At 40.6% G+C, this 25,187-nt stretch overlaps 1 protein-coding gene and 1 pseudogene across 1 annotated transcript in view; one reads left to right on the top strand and one right to left on the bottom strand.

Moving 5' to 3' along the window:
* The window catches only part of LOC114229025 (vascular endothelial growth factor receptor kdr-like), a 677,074-nt gene extending 658,504 nt beyond the window's left edge, over positions 1–18,570 (top strand). Inside the window, exon 30 of the mRNA XM_054714449.1 lies at positions 18,369–18,570. Coding sequence (XP_054570424.1) covers positions 18,369–18,570 — 202 coding nt within the window. The remainder of the gene's footprint in view (positions 1–18,368) is intronic.
* Positions 12,798–14,393, bottom strand: LOC103303816 (negative elongation factor A-like; annotated as a pseudogene).
* Positions 18,571–25,187: the final 6,617 nt, after the last annotated feature.

Raw genomic sequence — 25,187 nt, 5'->3', positions numbered from 1 at the left:
TTATCCATTAAGCCAATCAATGTCTTTTGATTGCAGCATTTAGTCCATTTACATTTAAAGTTATTATTGTTAGGTATTTGTTTTTAGCCATTTTTATTTTTTGTGACTGTGTTCCTTCCTCCCTTTTTGTTTCTTGTTTTTATACCAGTTCCTTTAGCATTTCTTGAATTGCTAGCTTGGTAGTGATAAACGCTCATAGCCCCCCACCTCCTTTTTTTATCTGTGAGGCTCCTTATTTCCCCTTTAATTTTGAATGATAGCCTTGCTGGATAGAGTATTCTTGGATTCAGTCCCTTGCTTTGCATCACTTTGTAAATTTCCTTCCATTCTTTTCTGGCCTGATGTGTTTCTGTTGGGAAATCATTTGATAATCTAATGGAATATCACGTGTACATAACTTTCTGTCTCTCTCTTGCATCATTTAAAATTCTCTCTTTGCCATTGTTATTATGACATGTCTTGGTGTGGGTCTTTTTGGTTTCATCTTGTTTGGGACTCTCTGTGCTTGTGTGATTTTTTTCTTCGCCATATCAGGGAAGTTTTCTGACATTTCTTCAAATGGATTTTCTAACCCTTGTTCCTCTTCCTGTCATTCTGGCACCCCTATTATTCATATGTTGCTTTTTTTCATGTTGTCCCAAAGCTCTCTTAGGCTCTCCTCCTGTCTTTTAATTTTTTTCTCTAATTGCAGTTCAGTTTGGGTGTGTTTTCCTTCCCTGTCTTCTAATTTGCTACTTTGGTCCTCCACTTCTCCTAGTCTACTGTTGAAACTTTCCATAGTGTTTTTTATTGCAGCTACATCACATTTTATTTCTTCTTGATTCTTACGTAAGTTGTTGATATTTTCATCCATCTGGTTTATGAACTGTATGACCCTTATTCTGAATTCTTTTTCTGACATATTGCATGGCTCTTTTTCACTTAGCTGTTTTTCTGGCAATTCCTCCTTTTCTGTCCTTTGCAGGTTGCTTTGTCTACCCAATTTTGTTTTCACCAAAGGATCTAGTTGTCGAGTTGTGCAGGGGCTGCTCCTTGGGTGGCAGTGGCTCCTTGGGTGGAGGCTGCTCCTCAGGTGGTTGTGGCAGCGGCTGCTCCTCAGTTGTTGGCAACTCCTCTTGTGGGCGCTATTTGCCGCAGTTGTGGCTCCTCTGTCTGGTGGGGGGAGGCTGCCTCTTAGATTATGGTGGGTTGCTCACGAGGCTCCTGCTCCTGGGATGGAGGTGGGTTATGTACCACTGCTGCTCCTTGGATGGGGTTGGGAAACTCACATGGCTGCTGCTCCTCAGACGGGGGCAGGCTGCTCATGGGGCTTCTGCTCCTTGGATGTGGGTGGGCTGCTCATACAGCTTCTGCTCCTGGGACCGGAGTGGGCTTCTCAGGAAGCTGCTGCTCCTCGAATAGGGGCAGGCTACTCAGGGAGCTGCTGCTCCTTGGATGGAGGTGGACTGTGCGCATGGCTGCTGCTCCTTGGGTGAGTGCGGGCTGTGTGGGTCTCCTGCTCCTCGGTCATGGGCAGGCTGTGCGTGTGGCTGCTGCTCCTTGGATGGGGGCAGTCTGCTCATGTGCCTGCTGCTTCTTGGACAGGTTTGGGTTGCACACATGGCTGTTGCTCCTCAGATGGGGTGTGGGCCACTGGCATAGCTGCTGCTCCTTGGACAGGGGCATGCTGCTCACGAGGCTGCTGCTCCTCAGATGGAGGTGAGTTATGCACATGGCTGCTGCTTCTCAAATGGGCGGTGCCACTTGCACAGCTGCTGCTCTTCGAATGGGGGCGGGCTGCTTGTGAAGCTGCTGCTCCTCACATGGGGGTGGGCTGCTCACATGGCTGCTGTTCCTTGAATGTGGGTGGGCTACTCACGCAGCTGCTACGCCTTGGACAGGAGTGGGCTGTCCATGTGGCTGCTGCATCTCAGACAGGGGTGAGCTGCGCACACAGCTGCTGCTCCTTTGATGGGAGCAGGCCACGTGAGGCTGCTGCTCCTCAGCATGGGGCAGGCTGCTCACGGGATTACTGCTCCTCGGATGGTAGTAGGCTGCTCACATGTCTGCTGTTCACTTGGTTGCAGGGCCCTGGGCTAAAACATTGGGCCAGTCAGAGGAGAACACACTTCAGAACTCACTGGAGCCTGTGCCCAGGGTGGCTGGAGTCTCAGTGACCGTGGGACTGCAGCCAAGATAGCAGGTCCCTGGCAGGGTTGGCTGTAGAATCCCAGATGTTATCTTAGGGCACCCTGAGTGGAAGTGAGGCTGAGCTCCCAGTCACAGCAGCTCTCCCTTTAAAAAAGGTGAGGCCTCTGAGGAAGAGCCAGCCACTCCAGGACCGTTTGCAATGGTAGCAGAGGTTTCCTAGTTAGGTGAGCCCAGTTAGACTGCCCCAGAAGGTCCTGCAGGATCTAACTGTGCCTCAGTCACACACACACATACACATCACGACCACATACTCCTCTTTTGCTCCCTCACTCACTCACACTCTCTCCCTCACTGCCATCTTCTTCCTGTTTCTATAGTTGGGTCTGGAGTGTTATTGACACATTCATGGATGAAGTCTCCTCTCCGGGTGTCTGGTTATGTGGCTCGTGCTCTAGCACATTGGCCAAAAAGGATAAAATTAACCTTGACAAAGACACGACACAAAGGGAACAAAACACAAATGTACTCACAACACTGATAACCCCAATATAAGTGACCACCAGAGAAAAGAGAATTGGGGGAGAGAAAAGAGAGCACAAATGATATTGAAGAGAGAATAAAAATGGTATGTGAGAAAAGAAAAAAGAAGAAAAAGGGAAAAAAATATATATATGGAGAAAACACCAGAGAACAAACAGGTAAACCAAAATTATACAAACACCAAATTCCCAGTAAAGAAGATGGGGACAGAATCTTATATACAGAAGGTAAGGTTAAGAATTGGATGAATATGGGGAGGACCTCAGTTCAGTATAGAGAAAGTAGAATGAGGATGAATGGATAAGAAGAAATAAAGAGAAGAAAATACTAATAAAAAATTTTTAAATTGATTTAAAAATAGGATAAAAAATAAAATAAATTAGAATGATGGAAAATAATGCAAAGAAACAGAAAATAAAGAAACAAATGAAAAAAGGAAAATAAAGAAAAAAAGATAATAAAATAAAAATGAAAAAGCAAAGTGTCATTCCTTTGGCTGGGTTAAGATTCCACTCTTCTGTACTGTCTGTGGCTTCTCAGTTTCCTGTTGCTGGGACTGAAGGCCTCTCTTTAGGCCAGTCCCTGTGGACTCTCAGGGACTATTCAGATTTTTTTTTTATCTTTTGTACCACTCAGGGCATAGTTTAAGTGTGGCTGTATTGGTTGCCTGGAGACTGCAGGGAGGGGCTATCTCTTCAGGAGAAAATGGCTATCTAGGTCCCACAATCAGGTATGACTCAGCGCCAGACTTGTGGCCACCTCTCCTGAACCCTCTCCTCACCCCAGCCTCTCCCCAGACTCCACTTGTCCGCACCACCTTCTGAACCTCAGCCACAGGTGAGTGTCTGTATTTGAAAGGTCCTATGAACTAGGTTCAGTGAAGAAAAGCCAAGACCAAAAAGAGGATAAAGAGCTACACCTCTCCTCCCAGCCCTGCAAGATCTAGGCAGCCTTCCAGGCTGCCTCCTCTGGGCTCAGTCTTTCGTGACTGTGGACCCAGATCTAGAATCTCCTGCCACCAGCAGCCCTACAGACCTCCTTTTCACAGTCAGGTGCTGTGCCTATCCTGACGGATCAGCCTTGGTGCCATGCAGTTTTCCTCTGACCCTCTGGGCTCGGAGGTATCGCAGTTCTCTCTGGCCCAGATCCCTGATTTTACTGTTCTCCAGGTGTCCTCTGCCCTTCCTGGCTGCAAATTGTCTCACCAGCTGTGTCTACTTCGCCAATTTGGGGTGGGTGTTATTTGATTTAGTTGCTCACTCTATGTGTTCTGGGACAAGGCTCAGGACACATCCATCTATACTGCTGCCATTTTGTCTCCCTTGACTATAATCTTTTTAAAGTACTTCTGGATTCAGTTTGCTAATATTTTGTTGAGGATTTTGTATCTACATTCATCAGGAATAAAGGCCTACAATTTTTTTCTTTGTAGTACTTTATCTGCTCTCATAAATTGAGCTTGCTGAGTTTTCATTTCTTCTGAATTTTTTGGAAGTGCTTGAGAGAGATAGGTGTTAGTTATTCTTTGAATGCTTGGTAAAATTTAACTGTGAAGCCATCCAGTCCAGGAATTTTATTTGCTGGGAGTTTTCTGATTGCTCCTTTGATTTCATTAGTTGTAATCAGTTTGTACATATAGGGTATCCCAAAAGAATATACACACACACTTTGAATTATTGTAAAGGCAGTATTTATTAATATATATTTAATTTTCAAAATTGAGCTATCAGCTGTTAAAATGTGTATACATTTTTGAAGACTACCTGTATTTTCTGTTTCTTTTTTATTCAGTTTTGGAAGACTATATGTTACTTGGAACTTATCTATTTCTTCAATATTGTCTACTTTGTTGGAATATAATTGTTTTTAATATTTACTTATAATAATTCCTATTTCTATGATGTCAGTTGTTTACTTTTCCTCTTTCATTTCTGATTTTATTTACTTGCATAATCTCTCTGTTTCTTGATAAGTCTGGTTAAAACTTTGCAACCTTCTTTGTCTTTTCAAAGAATAAGCTCTTGGTTTCAATTACCTTTTGCATTGTCAATTTAGACTCTTTTCCATTTATTTCCATTCTGATCTATATTATTTCCTTTCTACTACTTGCTCTGGGCTTTGTTTGTTGTTCTTTTTTTTCTAAGTCCTTTAAGTCAAATATTACATTACTTATTTAGCATTTTTCTTGTTTCTCAAGGTAGGCCTGTATTGCTATGAATTTCCTTCTTAGGACTGCTTTTTCAGTGTTCCATAGACTTTGTGTTGATTTTTTTCATTTTCATTTGTCTCATGGTAACTTTTGATTTCTTCATTGATCTCATTGCTAACCTGTTTATTGTTTAGGACCATGTTAGTTAGCCCCCATGTATTTATATGTTTTTATGTTGTTTTTCTTATAATTCTAGTCTCATACTATTTTGATCAGAGGAGATGCTTTATATGATTTAAACCTTAAAATCATTGAGACCTATTTTGTATCCTAACACAAAGTTTATCTTACATAATGTTCAATGTGCACTTGAGAAGGATGTATATTCTGCTGCTTTGGGGTGAAATGCTCTGAAAATATCACTTAAATCCATCTAGTCTAGTGTGTCATTTGAGGCTGCTGTTTCCTTGTCAATTTTCTGTATGTCAAATCTATCCTATTGTGATGGTATTACTGCAGATCTATGTCTTTATGTCCACCAAGATATGTTTTATATGTTTAGATACTACTAAGTTGGTTGTATAAACATTTACAGGGGTTTTATCCTCTTATTAGAATGATCCATTTATTATTATGTAAAGTCCTTTTTTGTTTCTTTTATAGCTTTTTTTATTTTGTTTTATTTTTTAATTATTTATTTTTCATCTTTATTGATGAAAGTATTACATAAGTCTGCCTTAACTCCCCATTGACCTCTTCCAGTCTGCTCCTAACCGCACACCCCCCATCCCCCAGGCCCTTACCAGCCCCATTGTCTGTGTCCATGGGTGATGCATATATGCATAAAAATTCATTGGTTGATCTCTTCACACCCACATTCCCCTGACTTCCCTCTGAAGTTTGATAGTCTGTTCCATGCTTCCATAGCTCTGCGTCTATTTTTTTCATAAGTTTATTTTGTTCATTAGATTCCACATATGAGTGAGATCATATGATACTTACCTTTCTCTGACTGGCTTATTTTGCTTAGCATAATGCTCTCTAGATCCATCCATGCTGTTTCAAAAGGTAAGAGTTCCTTCTTTTTTATAGCGGTGTAGTATTGCATTGTATAGATGTACCACAGTTTTCTAATCCACTAATCTGCTGATGGGCACTTAGGCTGTTTCCAAATCTTAGCTGTTGTAAATTGTGCTGCTATGAACATAGGGGTGCATACCTTCTTTCTGATTGGTGTTTCTGATTTCTTGGGATATATTCCTTGAAGTGGGATTACTGGATCAAATTGGAGTTCCATTTTTAATTATTGAGGGAACTCCATTCTGTTTTCCACAGTGGCTGCATCAGTCTGCATTCCCACCAGCAGTGTACTAGAGTTCCCTTTTCTCCACAACCTCGCTAATACTTGTCATTTATTGATTTGTTGATGATAGCCAATCTGACAGGTGTGAGGGGGTATCTCATTGTGGTTTTGAATGTGAGCATTTTTTCATATGTCTCTTGACCATATATATGTCCACTTTGGATAAGTGTCTATTAGGTCCTTTGCCCATCTTTTAATTGGATTGTTTGTCTTCCGTTTGTTAAGTTGTATGAGTTCCCTATATATTTTGGAGATTAACCCCCTATCAGATGTATTATTGGCAAATATCTTCTCCTGTGCAGTGGGCTCTCTTGTTGTTGTGTTGATGGTTTCTTTTGCTGTGCAGAAGCTTTTTATTTTGAGGCAGTCTCATTTGTTTATTTTCTCCTTAATTTCCATTGTCCTAGGAGATGTATCCATAAACATGTTGCTATGACAGATGTCTGAGATTTTGCTGCCAATGGTTTCTTCTAGGATTTTTTATGGTTTCATGTCTTCCATTTAAGCCTTTTTACCCATCTGAGTTTATTTTTGTGTATGGTGTAAGTTGGTGGTCTAGTTTCATTTTTTTGCATGTATCTGTCCAATTTTTCCAATACCACTTATTGAAGAGACTATCTTGACTCCATTATATGCTCTTGCTTCCTTTGTCAAATATTAATTGAATATAATGTCTTGGGTTGATTTCTGGGTTCTGTATTCTGTTCCATTGATCTATATGCTTGTTCTTGTGCCTGTATAAGGCTGTTTTGATTATGTTGGCTTTGTTCCATAACTTGATATCTGGTATCATGATTCCTGCAAGTTTGTTCTTCTTTCTCTAGATTGCTGTAGCTATTCAGGGTCTTATTTGCTTCCATAAACATTTTGGAGTGTTTGTTCTAGATTTGTGAATTATGCTGTTAGTATTTTAATAAAGATTGCATTGAATCTGTAGATTTCTTTAGGTAATATGGAAATTTTAATGATGTTAATTCTACCAATTCATGAACCCGCTATATTCTTCCACTTGTTTATACCTTCCTTTTTTTTCCCCAATGTTCTGTAGTTTTCTGAGTATAAGTCTTTTACCTCCTTGACTAATTTTATTCCTCATATCTTAATTTTTTGTTGTAATGGTAAGTTGAATTGTTTTTCAGTTTTTCTTTCTGAGAGTTCATTATTGGTGTATAAAAATGTCATTGTTTTTTGGGGTGTTAATTTTGTATCCTGCTGTTACCAAATTCATTTATTAAATCTAGTAGTTGTTTTGTGTGTGTGTGTGTGTGTGTGTGTGTGTGTGTGTGTGTGTGTGTGTGTTTATGGAGTTCTTAGGGTTTCCTACATACAGTATCATGTCATCTGCAAATAATGAAAGTTTTACATCCTCCTTTGCAATGTGAATTCCTTTTATCTCTTCTTGTCTGATTCCTATGGCTAACACTTCCAGTACTATGTCAAACAAGACTGTGAAATAGGGTACCCCTGTCTTGTCCCTGATCTTAGGGGAAATGGTTTTAGTTTTTGCCCATTGATTATGATATTGGCTTTAAGTTTGTCAGATATGGCTTTTATTATGTTGAGGTATAATCCTTCTATTCCCACTTTGCTGAGAGTTTTTATTAGAAAAGGGTGTCAGATTTTGTCAAATGCTTTTTCTGCATCAATTGATAAGATCATGTGATTTTTTCTTGCAATATTTTATGTACTGTATCACATTTATTGATTTGGAATATTATACCAGCTTTGGTCATGCTGTATGATCTTTTTAAATGTATTGCTGGATCCAAGTTGCTAATATTTTGTTGAAGTTTTTAGCATCTATGCTCATCAGGGATATTGGCTAATAATTATTTTTCTTTGTAGTGTCTTTATCTGGTTTTGGAATTAGGATAATGCTAGCCTCATAACAAAAGCTTGGAAGTGCTCTTTCCTCTTGAATTTTTTTTTTTTTGAAAACTTTGAGGAGGATGAGTGTTAGTTCTTCTTTGAATATTTGGTAAAACTCCCCTCTGAAGGTTTTTGTTTGCTGGAAGTTTTTATTTTTATTTTTAAAGAACCTTTATTTATTTATTTTTGTTACTCCTCACTCAAGGATATTTTTCCATTGATTTTTAAGGAAAGTGGAAGAGAGACGGAAAGACAGAGAGAAACATTGATGTGAGAGAAACACATTGACTGGTTGCCTCCTGCACACACCCCAACGAGGGCCTGGACTGGGGAGGAGCCTGCAACCAAAGTATATGCCCTTGATTGGAATCAAACCCAGGACCCTTGGTGTGCAGGCTGACAGTCTATCCACTTAGGCAAACTGGCTAGGGTGGAGTCTTTTTTATTACTACTTCAATATCATCAGTAATTATCAGAGTATTCAGGTTTTCTGATTCTTTCTGATTGAGTTTTGGAAGGTTGTATTTTTCTAGCAGTATATCCATTTTGTTCAGGTTGTCCTGTTTGTTGGAAGAAATTCCCTCACAGTAATTTTTTTAAATTATCCTTTGTATTTCTGTGGGTTTAGTTTTCACTTCATCCCTTTATTTTCTGATCTTTTTTATTTGGGTCCTCTCTCTTTGTTTCCTGGTGAGTCTGGCTAGAGCTTCATCTACTTTGTTTATCCTTTCTAAGAACCAGCTCTTGGTTTTATTGAACTTTTATATTTTTTGTCTCTATGTCACTTATTTCTGCCCCAATTTTATTATTTACCTCCTTGTATTTACTCTATGCTTTTCTTGTTGCTCCCTTTCTAATTCTTTAAGTTGTAGTGTTAGATAACATATTACCTGTGTTCTTATTTTTTGGTATAGGCATGTAGTGCTATGAACTTCCCTCTCAGGATTGTTTTCAATGAGTCCCATAGATTTTGGCTTGCTGTGTGTTCATTTACATTTGTTTCCAGGATGTTTTTTATTTCTTTTTTGATCTCTTTGGCAACCCTTTCATTGTTTAATAGCATGCTATTTAGCCTCCATGTGTTTGATTGTTTTGAGCATTTTTATTGTAGCTGATTGCTAATTTCATGCCATTGTGATATGAGAAGATTCTTGCTATGATTTCAATCTTATTGAATTTGTAGAAACTTAGCTGTGTCCTATCATGTGGTCTATCTTTGAACATGTGCCATGTGAACTTGAAAAGAATGTATATTCTGTAGCTTTGGGGAAAATGTTCTGAGGATGTCAATTAATTCCATCTGATCTAGTGAGTCATTTAGGATTGCTGTTTCCTTGTTGATTTTTTTTTGTCTAGAAGATTTATCCAGTGATTTAAGTAGGGTATTAAATTTCCCTACAATGATTGTATTGCTTTTGATCTCTCCCAGAATATTTTTTATGCATTTGGATGATCCTTTATTGGGTTCATATATTTTTTCCAGAGTTATAGCTTCTTATTGTATTGATCCCGTTAGTATTATGAAGTGGCCTGCTTTATTCTGTCTTATGGCCTTCACTTTGAGGTCTATTTTATCAGATATAAATATTGCTACACCAGCTTTTTTTTCAAATTTCCATTTACCTTAAAAAATTTTTTTCCCATCCCTTCACTTTCAGTCTGTGTGAGTCCATTGTGCTGAGGTGGATCTCTTATAGAAAATATATATGAGTCGTGTTTTCTTATCCATTTGGCTACCCTATGTCTTTTGATTGGAGCATTTAATCCATTTACATTTAAGGTCATTATTGATAGGTACTTGTTTGTTGCCACTTTTATTCTTTATGCCTGTGTTCCTCCCTCTCTTTCTATTTTTTCTTCTCACAATGTGGTCTCTTTAGAATTTATTGCATTGCTGGTTTGATGGTAATAAACTTTAGCCTTTTTTGGTCTGCAAAGCTCATGATTTCACCTTCAATTTTGAATGATAGCCTTGTTGGATAGAGTATTTTTGGATTCAGTCCCTTTCTTTTAATTACTTTGTATACTTCATGCCATTCCCTTGTGGCCTGCTGTGTTTCTGTTGAGAAATCAGTTGATAGTCTAATGGGAGACTCCTTGTAGGTAACTTTCTTGCAGCCTTTAAGATTCTTTCTTTGTCTTTTACTTTTGCCGATAATTCTTGTGTCTTAGTGTAGTTTTTTTTTTTTTTTTTTTTTTTTTTTTTTTTTTTTTTTTTTTTTGGTTCAACTTGATTGGGACTTTCTGTGCTTCCAGGAATTGTGTGACTTTTTCTTCTCTATGTCAGGTAAGTTTTCTGTCATTATTTTTTCAAACAGGTTTTCTGTTCCTTACTCAGCTTCCTCTTCTTTTGTCACCCCTATTATTGGGATGTTGCTTCTTTTCATTATGTCCCAAAGCTCCCTTAAACTCTCTTTCTGGCTTCTATTTTTTTTTTCCAGTTGCTGCTTGATTTTTTTTTTTTTTTTTCAACCTTGTCTTTTAACTTGCTGAATCAGTCCTCAGCTTCTTCTAGTCTACTGTTGAAAACTTTCAGGTTGTTGTTTATTGCACCTATGTCATTCTTCATTTCCTCTTGGTTCTTATTCATGTTGGTGTATTCTTATTCAGCTTCTTATAATTCTCATTGAGTTGCTTCTAATTCTCATTCAGATGTTTGAGCATACTTATAACCATTACTTTGAATTCTTTATCTGACAAATTACTTGCCTCCACTTAATTTAGTTTATTTTCTGGTGATTCCTCCTTTTCTTTCGTGTGAGAATTGTTTCTTTCTCTTCACATGTTTGCTGTTCCTTTGTATTTGTTTCTACTTGTCAGATCAAACTGCTATGCCACCTAGATTTTTGACTTGGTCTTATGTTGTAGATTTTTTGTGCAATCCATTGGTGCAGTCTCTCAGGTCTCCTGGGCTTGGTGTTCTAGGAAGGCTCACTACTTTAGATATTTAGGTTCTACTGTTTTAGTTGTGTATTGAATATTATTGTCCTGTTTGTGGATAGAGTCTCCTCTCAGGGTGTCATATTATGTGGTGAACTCCTGACCACATTTTTCCAGCCATTGTGGAGGTTCTGACTGAACAGCAAAAAATAAAACAATACAAAATATGACACAGAAGGAAAAGAAGAAGAATATATGCAAGACCCATATAGCCCTAACAAAATTGACCGGCAGAGAAAAGAGAACTAAGAAAGAGAGAAGAGAGCAAGAGTGATAGGAAAAAAGAAAGAAAAAATATGGGGAGAAGACACAATGGAACAAACAAACAAATAAACCAAAAAGCACAATCAAAAAAACACCAAGAAAGGGGTTGGGGGCAGAATCTGTACATGTAGAGCTTAAATAAAAAAAATTAGAATAAAGAATTAGAGGAATAGGGAAAGGATCACAGTTTATAATAAATGAGGGAGAAAATAAATGAGAAGACAAGAAAAATTTTTTTGGAAAATGAGAATAGAGTAGAGGGCTGGTTGGCCTAAATTTAGGAAGTGAAACAAGTTAAAAAATTAGGAGAAGAAAAGAGAAAAAGAACAGAGAAAAATACATTAAAAATGAGTAGTGAAAAAAAGAAAAGAAAAGGGAAAATTGAGTAGGAGCAGGGAAGAAGAATATATGTGAACAAAGCAACAGAGAGTAGAATAATAATAAATCAATAAATTAGATAAAAATAACAATTTAAAAAGGGGGGAAAGAAAAAGAAAAAAGTAAAATGAAGAAGAACAACAGGAAGAAAAAAGAAAAGAGAGGAAGGGTGCAAAAAAAGTAAAATGTCATTCGTTTCAGCTGAGTTTTAATGCCCCATGGGAGCTGGATTAGGTCCCCACTCTTCTGTTCTGTCTGCCAGTTCTGGAGGTCCTGTTAGCTACTTAGGAGTTAACTACTGTCAGGCACTGTCTTTTGGCTTTTAGCAACCTGCTTGAAGCTCCAAGTGATCCACCGGTCCACCACTTGTGTCTATCTCCACAGACCTTGACTGCAAGCAGGAGGGACCAATGTGCCCTCTAGACTAGGTTTGTTAGCAGTGTGGGGCCCAGGGTTGTTTCAGCACACTTCCCCTGGTTTCACATGTTCTGCCTCAGTCCACCTTTGCCTGTCAACCAGCTGTCAATCTTACTTACTCAAAGGTCTGTTTCTGACAGGATTTTAGGTGGGGTTGGTGCTATTTCACTTTCAAGGAATATAATGGGTGCTTTTTGTTTATTTGTTTTTGTTTTGTTTTAGAAAAGCTAAACTTTAATTTCTCAGGTAGTTTGTACAATGAACAGGTGCCCAGAGACTGGTCTTAAATGCTCACAACTATACAAAAGACAAGTAGAAAACCTGTGGGTGGGGAGTGTGCCTAGGCCATCAGCAGCCTGTCCCCACCCTGTTCTCAGCCCCACCTGACCCCCCTTTGGTCCCCTCAACCTCGAGGGCAGGGAGAGCCCTCCCTCGTGGTCAATGGAGTTTAAGAAAAATAAAAAAAGCTAAAAGTCTATAACAGGCAGAGCTGTCACTAAAATTAGGAAGTTATAACTTTTTGGTTAACTTTAACATTTAAAAATGTAATATTGAATCCAAAAAAGTGACATAGATCATATAAAAAGTAACCCATCTTAAAACTTAAAAAAATAAGTCCAAAACACCCCGAGAATGTATCTAAAGCTTGGGGGCTGGGACTCAGCGGCATGGTGAAGTCTGGCCTCTCAGAAGCCAGAGCCTCGTCCTCAGAGCCTGAGTCGCTGATGGAGGCAGTCGCAGGCAACCCTAGGACACGTTGGCCATGCGCTTGCATTTCTTGAAGTGTATCCACTGGCCCGTGGCATAGTTCATCTCGAACACGGTGTCCACCAGTGTGGTGGTGCTGCACTGGCCGTCTGACTTGGGCAGGTCCTCTGTGTGCTTGCTGAGCTTGACCTGAGTCATGTCCCCTTGCTTCTGGCACGGGTTCTCTTGGGAGCCAGCCATGAAGCCCAGGATGAGGGCCTTCTCAGGCCCCATGACCTTGTTGGCCATCTTGAACATCTGCACGGCAAACATTTGCTCTCTTGTGAGGGACAGATTCTTATTGGGCTGCTGCTGGACAGGGGGTTGAGTCCGTGGGTCCACCATGGCCACTGGAGTTTCCTGGGCAGCAGGGGTGACAGCCAGGAGTGTGGTAGGCGTCACGGGTGAGGCAGGTGCTACGGGTGTGGGCGTGGCTGGGCTTAGGCCACTATTGTACAAGGGTGCCCTCTTCTTGAACTGTGATGGCAGGGCAGGGCTTGAAGTGCTGGGCTCCTCCGGGTGGCTAGCTTCCAGGGAAGGTGGGGCTGGCGGAGTCTCGGGGCTGGAGCTGTAGGACATGGCCAGGACCACACTGGGTGTGGTAGGCAGGTGGCTTGTGGAGGGCAGTGAAGGCTCGCTGTTCAGAGCCCCAAGTTTCTGTGTAGACACCAGGCCAGCTGCGTAATCAGGGGTGGTGTTCTTGATGACCGTCTCCTCCTTGACCGGCTTTTCCACCACTTCCATGTCCAACGTTCTTCCTTCTTCTCTTTGCCTCTTGGCCAGCACTGACCATATCCAGCTCAGAAATGTGAAGCAGCTTCACGCCTCTCTCCTTTTGCAGAGTTGTCCTCAAGGGTGGGATGGGGGTCCGATTCCCGGCAGAGCTGAAGACACTGGGGACCGTGGGGCTCCGGAAGGGCACCTGCTTTGGGATGCCTTTGAGTGGGGTTGTGGTGTCCATCTTCCAGAGCAGCCCCCAGCCTTTGGTGTGGAAGGGCACCCCCGTGCTCCTTTTCAGCTTCTGGGCAGTCTCAGTGGATTTCTGCAGGAGCTCAGCTCTCAGCGTGGTACTCTTTGGTTTCCTCTTTAGCTGGAAGTACTTCACTGGTGGTGGGGTGGGGGTGGGGCTGAGGGGGCCGATGAGGGTCATCAGGGTGCTTTTTATTCAAGTACCGGCACTCGAGAGGCAGCATGGCGAACGCCTCACACTCGGTCACGTTCTCTCGAAGTTCTCCTAGAACATCCTGAATGTTGGGATTCTGTTCTTCAAGATCAAGGTTAACCGAGCCCGTGTCTGGAAGGGACTTGAGAATGTCGGCTACCATGAGCACCCAGGGGTCCGAGTCCAGGGTAGCCATTTGGATGATCTTCGTCAGGGCGCCTTTCATCTTGCCACAGTGTGGCTTGGGAGGTGCAGTGTCCCAAGCAGCAGCTTGAGCTTCACGGAGATGAAAGGCCATGGAAGCAGAGGCGGATGTTGTGGATGACCACGGCCATGAATAGTGAGGTGATGCTCTGTGGCGCCCAAAGCTCGTCCGTGGCGCCCAGCTTGTTGTGCAGCCACAGGCCTGTGTTGCTCTCCAGCATGGACACCATCTTGTGTGTGGGGGTGGGATGCCAATGGCCACCGCTGAGCTGACATCTATGGATGTGATTTTTTTTTTTCCTGTCCCAGAGCTATTCCTCCATGAGTGGCCCAAAATATTAGTCTGCTCTTGGCTGGACAGAAGTCCTTGTATGGAGACCAATGGGGCAAGAGAGGATCCTGAAGTTTTTATCAATCTGGTTCCTAGAATAGCGGGGCAGATGGCCCTTCCTCCAATGCACTCACGAGCGCTCCTGGAGACTTCAGACCCATAATCTTGGCAACTGCCTTTGTTTCCTCAGTAAAGCTCAGAATGCAGGGTGTGGCCGGCTGTATCAGCTTGTTGGAGTTTTGTGGGATTTTTTTTCCCCCTTTACCTGCACCCTGGGTTGGGAGTGGCTAGTTCCTCCCAGGGAAAATGGCTGTTTTGGAAACATATGAACAACCCAATGCAGCACTCCTGGCTATTGCTTTTCCAAGTTTTTCTGCCCTGCTTCCCACCCAAGCCTCTCCTCAGGCACCTCAAGTTCACGCCTCCCTTCCTGCGTCAATGCCTCAGGTGTATAGTTGCACATGAAAACTCCTGTGCTCTGGGTTTAGAGATTTTTTAAAAACCCACGAAACTGTGACTCTCCCACTGGCTCTGGTCTGCTGGCTACAGACTCTGTTGCTGTCAGCAGTCCTGCTACCTTTTGAAGCTGATTGGATGATATGTGCACTGCGTGTCGCCCTGCTATAGATCAGGAAGTGCCACCATGGGTTGGGTAGTGCAGCTGGTTGGGTGTATGGAGTCCAGTCTGTGGTCCTGGAACAATTATCCCCATAGCACAGCGCTCTTTTCTCTCTCAGCATCCCTTGCCATCCCTGAGGGTTGAGCCTACTCTTCTTGTGACTTCGCCCTTCCTACTCATCTCCAGTTGTTTTCTGTTCTTCCTTGTTATAAGTCACCTCCTCAACTGGACCTCAGTTGTTAATTCCAGGTGCATGTTCTCCAACTTAGTTGTATTTCCAGCCTGGCCCTGGGACGAGGTGCCAGACTGGTCTGCCTATTTGGCCGCATTTTCTCCTCTCTGGCCTTTGTTTTAAAGTTTATTTGTCTAATATAAGTATTGCAACCCCAGCTTTTAAAAATTTTGTTTGCACAAAATATATTTTTCTATCCCTTTACTTTTACTTTTTCTAGTCCTTTATTTTTTGTATTGAGGTGGGTCTCTTGTCAACAGCATATATATGGGTCATGTTTGCTACCCAATGTCTTTTGATTGGAGCATCTAATTCATTTACATTTAAATTGGTTATTGATAAGTATGTAATTAATTGCCAGTTTATTCTTTTTTAAATGTATTTTATTGATTTTTTACAGCAAGGAAGGGAGAAGGAGAAGGGTAGAGAGTTAGAAACACAATGAGAGAGGAACATCCATTCAGTTGCCTCCTGCACACTCTCTAATGGGGATGTGCCTGCAACCAAGGTACATGCCCTTGACCAGAATTGAACCTAGGACCCTTCCGTCCACAGGCCGACGCTCTGTCCACTCAGCCAAACTGGTCAGGGCCATTTTATTCTTTATAACTATTTTTATTTTTTTTCTTCTTCATAAAGAAGACTATTTAACACTTCTTGTAATATTGGTTTTGTCATAATGAACTCTTTTAACTTTTAGTTTTAATTTGAGAAGCTCTTTATTCTCCTTCAATTTTAAGTAATAGCCTTGCTGGGTAAAGTACTCTTGGTTGTAGCTCCTTGCTCTTAATCACTTTCAATATTTCATGCCAAATTGTCTTGAGGTGTTTCTTTGATAAATCTGATGATACTTATGGGAATTCCCTTGTAGGTAACTAATTGTCCTCCTCATGATGCTTTAAGATTCTCTCTTTTCCTTTAATCATTGCCATTTTATTTATGATGTGTCTAGTTGTGGGATGCTTAGGGTTCATCTTGATTGGGACTCTGTGCACCTGGACAGGTGTGTCATTTTCCTTCACCAGATTAAGGAAGTTTTCAGCCATTATGTCTTCAAATACTTTCTTGATCCCTTGATCTCTCTCTTTTTGTTCAGGTACCGCTATAATGATATTGTTCTGAGTTCCCTTAGACTTTCCTTATTTTTTATATGTTTTTTTTTTCTCTGCTTGGGTGCTTTCAAAATAGCTAACACTTTTAAAACACTTACCATGTTCTAGGCTGTTCCAAGTAGCTTCTGTATAAAATTTTATTCAGTCATCTCAATTCTATGTGTTAATTATGTGTTTCTTTGACAGGGAAACTAATGCACAGAGATATTTATTAACTTAATGAATATCAGAGCTTAATTTGAACATAGAATTTTGGCCACTAGAGTCTTCTCTTTTAACTACAATCCTTAGGAGTTCAAGGCAGGTAGGGGAAAAGGGTGCTTGCCTACTGGGATGGTAGGATCTGTCTGGCAAAGTGGGATCTGAATAAGACCTGGGATGGTAAGTAGAATTTAGATAAGTGTGTAAAAAGAAAGTATTCCAGTTATAGGAAAGCATGGGCAAAGGCAGAGTATGAAGGAGGCCAAGAAGTGTTGGACAGATCAGAGAATAAGCAGGTTGATCCATAGTGGGGAAATGAGATCTACATTTTGGAAAAGACAAGTTTCTTCCCAATGGGAGATGATATAACATTTTTATACATAGCCTCTTTCAGGGTTTGCTGCTCTTACCCAGGAGATAAAAGTCTTAAGCCACAAAAGAATAAGCAGTAGTGTGAAGGCATCTTCTACTTGACAGAAGAACCATATACCTTTAAATGGCATGACAACCATGTCAGTGGTATACTTTGTTACAGAGGTATGGGCCCCTCAGAGATGACTCCTTTTCCCCATTCCCTGAACACACTGAAGCTCATTCAAGAATGGCATGCAGAAAGCTATAGCATTTTCTCAACTTGAAAAATTCTATATATCATTGAATTATGTTCCAGGAAAAAGAAAAAAAAAGTTATTTATTTTGATTCCTAAAGTCTCATGTACAATAAAAATAGAGTTCTTAAAATATTTTATGTAAAAGAATCTCATTAAATACCTTTTAAGAATTTTGTTAAACTGGTAGGAAAACTGGGGCTATTGTCTCCAGATCATAAGCCAGGGCCTAGGCTACAAAGGTCCTGGGACCCTAAACAGTCTGTGCAACAAGGAAGGCCCCTTTAGGGAAGTGCCCTCAGGCTTTAACATCCACTAAGGGATCTCAGGGATTGTTAGGTGATAGAGACAAATAAGGGGAAGTTCCTTTGTAACATAGGGGCTCAAGATGAGGAATAAAGGAATATAAGAAGAGAAACTCAGTGTCCCAGGGTCCAGAGAAAGGAGATGCTTCCTAGTCTTCCACCCCTACTGAAACCACTCTGGTATGCCTAGAGACCTTTCATTCCTTCTTTTACATATGAAGAATGTGAGTGATAATGAAGAGAAGAAACAACACTAGGGTCACAGGGGATTCTTTTTGTGACAGACAGCATGACACCTCAAAGTTTTAAGTTAAACTATATGTGGTTGCCATTTTTATAGGCCCAAAATAGTCAAAGAAAATATTAGGACCATAAAGAGTTTAAAGATCATCTAATTCAACTTTCCTCAAATTCATCCTACATTTGAATAAATTGAAGCACACACCACAAATCTCCCAAGGTTACACATCTCTGTAAAACTTCTTGGGCCTTGAGTGTTAGCAGTAGGCAAATGCTACATTGTAAATATTACTAATGGCTTTCACAGTCAGATAAAAAATTGCCTGCTATAAGGGGCCACAGTTTCTATTTCCTGAGTTTTCTCATTTGCTTAGCACAGGTCACCATAGTTCATGTAGACTTATGCTGACCAAAGGGAAAAACTTGATATTTTCAAAAGAAGCTTCAGTCTTTCCACATGTCTGCCAACATCTAGCGTTCCTCTGTCTAAAATATGCCCTCCTATCTCTAAAATCATCAGATCTAGGCTAAGTGTGTTTCTTTTTCTCTCTGAATAGCCTGAATGCTGTCATCAAGAACCAGGAGTCCCTTCAGAGTGAGACTGAGATGGAGCTTATGAAATACCATTCAGCCTTTGAGCTTGAAGAGGAAGACCAGATTAAGGAGACGTCCCTTCTGCCACTGGATTCTACCATCGAAAGTCACAGTCCACCACCTGACTATAACTCCGTGGTCCACTACAGCACTGTACCTATATAACCTACTATCATTGCCCTTTTCCATCCCTTTCAAACTACTCATTTTTTGCCTCAGTAATCACTAATTCTTTTCACACTTATATCATGGTAACAGAATTACTAACTTGGGACTGGAGAATGAAAGAAGAACACCTTGGCTGAGAATCTTGATTTTCACAACTTTTGGGGGCACAGCTGGCCCAAGCAAGGTCCTCAGGCCTGATAGAGAGACAACTTGATATTCAATGCCATTTATCTTCCTATTAAACACCAACGACTCTACTTGGGTGTGTAAAGCCCTACAACAGCACCTTCAGTAGTTCCATATGCACCCACCCCTTCAACTTAGCCCCGTATATTTTCATGAGGGCCACTAGACAGAACAATCTCTGTTGAATCCTCAAAGACCTCTAGAGCCTCCAATCAGGAACTGTAACTCCATAATATTCAGATCTTGGCAATTAGTTTCCAAACAGAACTTGGTGGACTTTTACCTGGATGTCTTTAAAAAATGAAAGCAGCCAAATTTGCTAGGGTTTGCCAGTAGAAGGGCGTTGGCAACAATTTACATGCAATGCCACCCATGAGGGATCCTTTAGTTTTAAGCAATTTGTAGAAGCTCCAATGGGAGTTGGTCATGCCCACTATATTTAGGATATTCTCCTTACAAACTACCAGTCTTATCACCTTTGTGTTGTTCCCATGCCAGAAAACATCCAATCACACTCATGTGGATTTCAACAGTACCATGACTTTAATACTTAAGCTCCAAGATCCACATTTCATATACATAGCAACACATAAGGTGTGTCTGTGTGGACTCAGAGAAAAATCAATGAAGGAAGGGTTTGTGCATATTGCACTTCCAGATTGGCCTATACTTCTCTGCTTCTAGAAAGTCCATGTCCTTACCTCTCTGTCAAAGGATGGAAGTGTAATCCCCTTCCTGAGGGTCAGGGGTGACTATGATAAATACTGGCCCTGTATTTAATCTCCTCTTTCTAAAGTACCTATTCAGTTGAATCACATCCGACAAGGCAGTGTGTCCCACCTCCACTCTAAGCACAGGATCATGAAGCCACACCAGGCTAACAATGTGCTCATCCCTGTATTATATAGTGAGACTATCCATTGACTTTAGAGATAGTGAGTTTCTTCTGTTTCATTCTCATAACATCAGGGAAAAATGGGAGTAACCAGCATTCTACAAAAATGAGGACCTAAAAGATGCTCTGGTTCCTTCCTACTCCATTTTGTATATGAGAAAATTAAGAACCAACCACTAAGGGGCTTGAATGCATGTCATCTGACTACTAACCCAATGCTTTTCCCACTGTTTAGACCATGTAGCCACATGTGTACAAACACATAAACATTTGCTAATGTAAATGATTATGCCACTGAAAGAGATCTCAAGAGTAGTTTTTTTTCTTTGCTTTCCTTTTTGGCTAGGAAAGGATGGAAGTGTAATCCGCACACAGAAAAGACACCTTTCCTCATGGGATCATTGGCCTGGGTTTCTGCTCCAACTCTCCCATATCTTCTATAGTGGCCCAAAGTATCCCAGAACTGCTCAAATCTAAATTTCACTTGTGTCTCAAGAGCATTAGTGACATAAAAGGCAGCAGAAGTCAAGATGCTCCATTTCCTGTCCATTTAAGAAGTTTGTAGTCTTGGCTAGTTAGCTCAGTTGATTAGAGCATTGTCCCGATATGCCAATATTGCGGGTTCATACAAGAATCAACCAATGATGCATAAATAAGTGGAACAACAAATCTCTCTCTCTTTCTCCCTCTCTCACAAATCAAGCAATCAATATCGTTTTTTTAAGTTTGTAAACAGTCCCAGAGACACAGGGCCTTTAACCCTAGAAAAAAAATCCAAGTTGGTGATTTTCAAAAAAAAAAAAAAAAAAGAAGTAAATGCAAATCCTTTTACCTCCCCCATGCCTTAGCCTATTGACAATACCAGAAACATTTGCTGCTTGGCTCAGAAAAAGTTGTGACACATGTGTGATGGAAAAAAGGATAGGGGGATTACCATTAGCCTCCAACTACTACTAAGATGGTTCTTTTCCTCCAGTTTTTATCCAGGAAGTGCTTGTTTTTCAGCTGTGCTCCTAGGGAATGGTCTGAATCAGCTTTGCTACTGGCCTAGGCAGGCAGACCGTATGAGTTGAATGGAGTAAGCTACCACTGGAAGGTTATGGTGAAGGGCCAAACCCAGTTCCTCACTCTTTCCTATCTCTGCTGAGAAATGATGGCTGTAGATATAGCAAGAAATTGATCATAATTTGGCCACCTACCCAATGAGAATTACCAGTTGTTCCTGATGGTCAACAGCTTTGGCTAATACAAACTTTATGTAGTGGGATCCATACGGACAGAGTCAATGATGCTCTTATCATATTTTTCTGATTTAGCTTAACTAGGGATAAGAGCCTCTCAAGTGTTCAAAAACAAAACAAAACACAAACCTCTTCAGTAATGCACATGGCTCTGCTACCCAGTATTTTTGTGAAGATAAGGTCATTCCATAATTTATTCGGCAAGAGGATTCAGCTTTGGAGAAAATAAATGGCGGCGGAATAGACAGACGTGTCCTGAGCCTTGTCCCAGAGCAGATAGAACAGTTGAGGGTCGCACGGGGAGTGTTTGTTGGTGAGTTAAGGGACAGCTATACTTCAGGAGAAGGTGGGGGACTGCTGGATGGGGCTCCCCTGACCAGGCAGCCCCCACTGCTGCTGGATTCCCTCCCAGAGCCACCGGCTTGGACACAGAGACCAGGCCATCTTGAAGGGAAAAGTGGATGTTATCAGAAGCCTGGAAATCTACAACCGCAGCACCCAATGAACAGCTGCAAACCCTAGAACACTGGTCCTCAATTGGCGCAAACACGCAGATTCAGAGGAGCTCTGCACTCCACCACAGAAAGGTCAGATTTTGCCTGGGATAAGGTGAGGTCTCTGGTCCCGGCAGGACAGAAAAATGCGCGCACTGCGGGAGCTGGAGGACCGGGGGAAGTCTGCGCCTGGAGAAATCCGTGGCTGTTGGGGCTGGCGTGATCTGTGAATGTGGAAGGGGGTCCTCAGAGATGCTAACCAAAAGGATCTCTAAAAAGCAACCCATTTTGATCTGACACAAAAGGACAGCCTAAAAACTTTAAAAGTGGGCCAGCTGCTTAGACCCAAGGGGGAAAAAGGGACTGCACAGACTTGCGAGCAGCTCTGGAGTTCACACACTTGTGCTTTTTCCTCTTCAAATCCTTTCTTCTGATTACTAAGCCCAATACATAGTATCATACAGTTGTGGACACCCTAGGAGACTGCAGGGGAAAGTTGATTTTCTGGAACCTGGGGATCAGAGCAGGGAGTGAACGTCGGAGAATGAGCTCTGGGGCAGCCCATTCCCACAAACCGGTATTGACTGCCACAGGGAAAGAAAGATCTAAGCACAAGCTAGAGAGGACCTATAGACCCGGAGGTCAATCCAGAAACACTACCACCCATGGGCTGAATCACAAATTGACTCTTGTGTAATCACAAATAAAAGAATACAAGAAATTAAGACACAATGCCTGCTTGAAAATCAGGACTGGCTTACAACACTGAGGAGCAGTGGAACGCAGGGAACTGCAATACTGTCCTGACTGGGAAACAGGCATGCCAAACAAAACAATAGAGGAAGTGAATGACCTTCAGTACTGCACGTTTTATTTTTTTATATTTTATTTTTTTCATCTTTTACTTAAGAAAATAATTTTTTTTCCTCACTTGATATTACCGTTTTACTTATTACATTTTTACTTTCAATCAGTATTATTACTACTACTATTTTACCTTTTTTTTTTTAAAAAAGTGACTATTTTCTCTTTATTTTACTTTGGGATTAGTGTTCTACATTCTATTTTTATCTTTCCTTTAGCATCATTTTACTCTATCTCAACTCTACTTTATGCCAGCACTCTCTTCCTAACTTTTCCCTTTTTGGTGTCCTGTTTCTCTTACCCTTTTCTTGCTTTATATTTTACCTATTCTTTCTTTTTATCCCCTGTTAAAATTTCACCCTACTTATAGATCTAATTTCCAATCCACTGCTCCAAGTCCATACACACCTCTCACTTCTCTGTCTTCACCATCCAAAAAATTGTTTTTCTCTCTGTCATTTTGTTGTTGTTTGCTTGAATGTTGATTATATCTAATTTTATGCTTTTTTGTGAGATTGTTTTGCTTATTTTTTTGTTTTTGTTTGCTTTGTTTTTGTTTTTTTTTTTTTTTTGCTTCTGTTATCTCTCACCTCACTTGATATTAGTTGTTGTTTGTAGTTTGTATTAATCTCCAGGTTCTTGTTGCTGGCATTTGTTGGGATTAGTGGCTGTTCTATTGGAGTTTTCTCCATATATATATAGTTTGTTCCCCTTTTCTTTCTAATTCTCTTTCTTTACTCTTTTACTTTTTTTTTCCTTCTCCCAATTTCATTTTGGCACTCCTTTCTTAATTATTTTTTCTTTTCTCTTCTTATTTCTCTCCTATTGCCTAATTTGCCTTTCTCTGGTGGTCACCTTTATTTGGGGTTATTAACATCGTGAATACATTCCTGTTCAGTGCCTTGTGCGTTGTACCTGGTAGTGTTGTATTTTGTGCCTTTAAATCAACACAGGAGAGAGAGAACTACATAACCAGACACCCAGAGAAGAGAGACTATGGGAAGACAAAAAAACAGCCCGCATATGAAAGAAAAACAGGCATCATCAGAAAATGAAGTAAGCGAAATGGAGGCAAGCAACCTGTCAGAGAAAGAATTCAGAGAAATGGTCATAAGGTGGCTGAAAATAATGGAAGAAAAATTCAACAATATGAGTAAGAACCAAGAGGAAATGAAGAAGAACCAAGAAGAAAGGAAAAATGACATCGCTGCTGTAAAGAACTCAATAGAAAGCATCAACAGTAGACTAGAAGAATCAGAGGACTGCATCAGTGAGCTAGAAGACAAGGTGGGAAAAAATACCCAAGTAGAGCAGCTTCTAGAAAAAAAATTAAAAAGCAGGAGGAGAGCCTAAGGGAACTTTGGGACAACACGAAACAAAACAACATCTGCATAATAGGGTTTCAAGAAGGAGAGGAAACTGAGCAAGGAATAGAAAACCTGTTTGAAAAAATAATTACAGAAAACTTCCCTGATATAGGAAAGGAAAAACCCACACAAATCCAAGAAGCTCACAGAGTCCCAAGCAAAATGAACCCCAAAAGACCGATGCCAAGGCACATTATAATTAAATTGGTAAACACCAACGACAAAGTAAGAATCTTAAAAGCGGCCAGAGAGAGACAGAAAGTTACCTAAAAAGAAAGCCCCAGCCGAAGCCGCTTTGGCTCAGTGGATAGAGCGACAGTCTGTGGACTGAAAGGTCCCAGGTTCGATTCCGGTCAAAGGCATGTACATTGGTTGTGGGCACATCCCCGGTAGGGGGTGTGCAAGAGGCAGCTGGTCGATGTTTCTCTCTCATCGATGTTTCTAGCTCTCTATCCCTCTCCCTTCCTCTCTGTAAAAAATCAATAAAATATACTTTAAAAAAATAAAAAGAAAGCCCCATCAGACTAGCAACTGATTTCTCAATGGAAACTCATCAGGCCAGAAGGGAATGGAATGAAATATACAAAGTCATGCAAAGGAAAGGTCTGAGTCCAAGAATACTGTACCCAGAAAGGCTATCAACCAAAATTGAAGGTGAAATCAGGAGCTTCATAGACAAAAAAGGACTAAGGGAATTTATTACCACCAAACGAGCAATGGAAGAAATGCTAAAGGGTCTGCTATAAAATGAAGAAATAGGAAGCTAAGAAGGAACACAGGGGTAAAGAATAAAAATGGCTACAAATAAGTACATATCAACAATAACTATAAATGAAAATAGATTAAATGCCCCCAATCAAAAGACATAGGGTAATGGATTGGATAAGAAACATGACACATATATTTTCTGTCTACAAGAAACCCACCTCAGGAAAAAAGATGCACACAGACTGAGGGTGAAAGGATGGAAAAAGGTTTTTCAGGTGAATGAAAATGAAAAAAAAAGCTGGGGTAGCAATACTTATATCTGACAAATTAGATCTCAAAGTGAAGGACATAACAAGAGATAAGGAAGGCCACTTCATAATACTAAAGGGAGAAATCCAACAAGAAGAAATAATTCTGATAAACATATATGCACCCAATATAGGAGCACCCAAATACATAAAAAAAAAACCTCCTGGAGGATATCAAGGGAGAGATAGACAGCAATACAATCATAGTAATAGACTTTAATACCCTACTATCACCATTGGACAAATCCTCTAAAAAAATCAGCAAAGAAACATCAATCCTAAATGACTCACTAGACCAGGTCGAATTAATCGACATCTTCAGAACATTTCACCCCAAAGCCACAGAATATACATTCTTCTCAAGTGCACATGGGTCAATTTCAAAGATAGACCATATATTGGGTCACAGGCAAAGTCTCTTCAAATTCAAGAAGATAGAAATCATATCAAGCATCTTCTCAGATCACAGTTGCATAACACTGGAAATCAACTACAATAAAAACAATCCAAAGAAATCAAACACATGGAGACTAAACAGCATGCTATTAAAC

This window comes from Eptesicus fuscus, chromosome 1 (genome assembly GCF_027574615.1).
Source record: "Eptesicus fuscus isolate TK198812 chromosome 1, DD_ASM_mEF_20220401, whole genome shotgun sequence".
NCBI classification, from domain to species: Eukaryota; Metazoa; Chordata; class Mammalia; order Chiroptera; family Vespertilionidae; genus Eptesicus; species Eptesicus fuscus.
The sequence above is the reverse complement of the archived record's forward strand: the minus strand, read 5'-3'. Positions and strand labels throughout refer to the sequence as shown.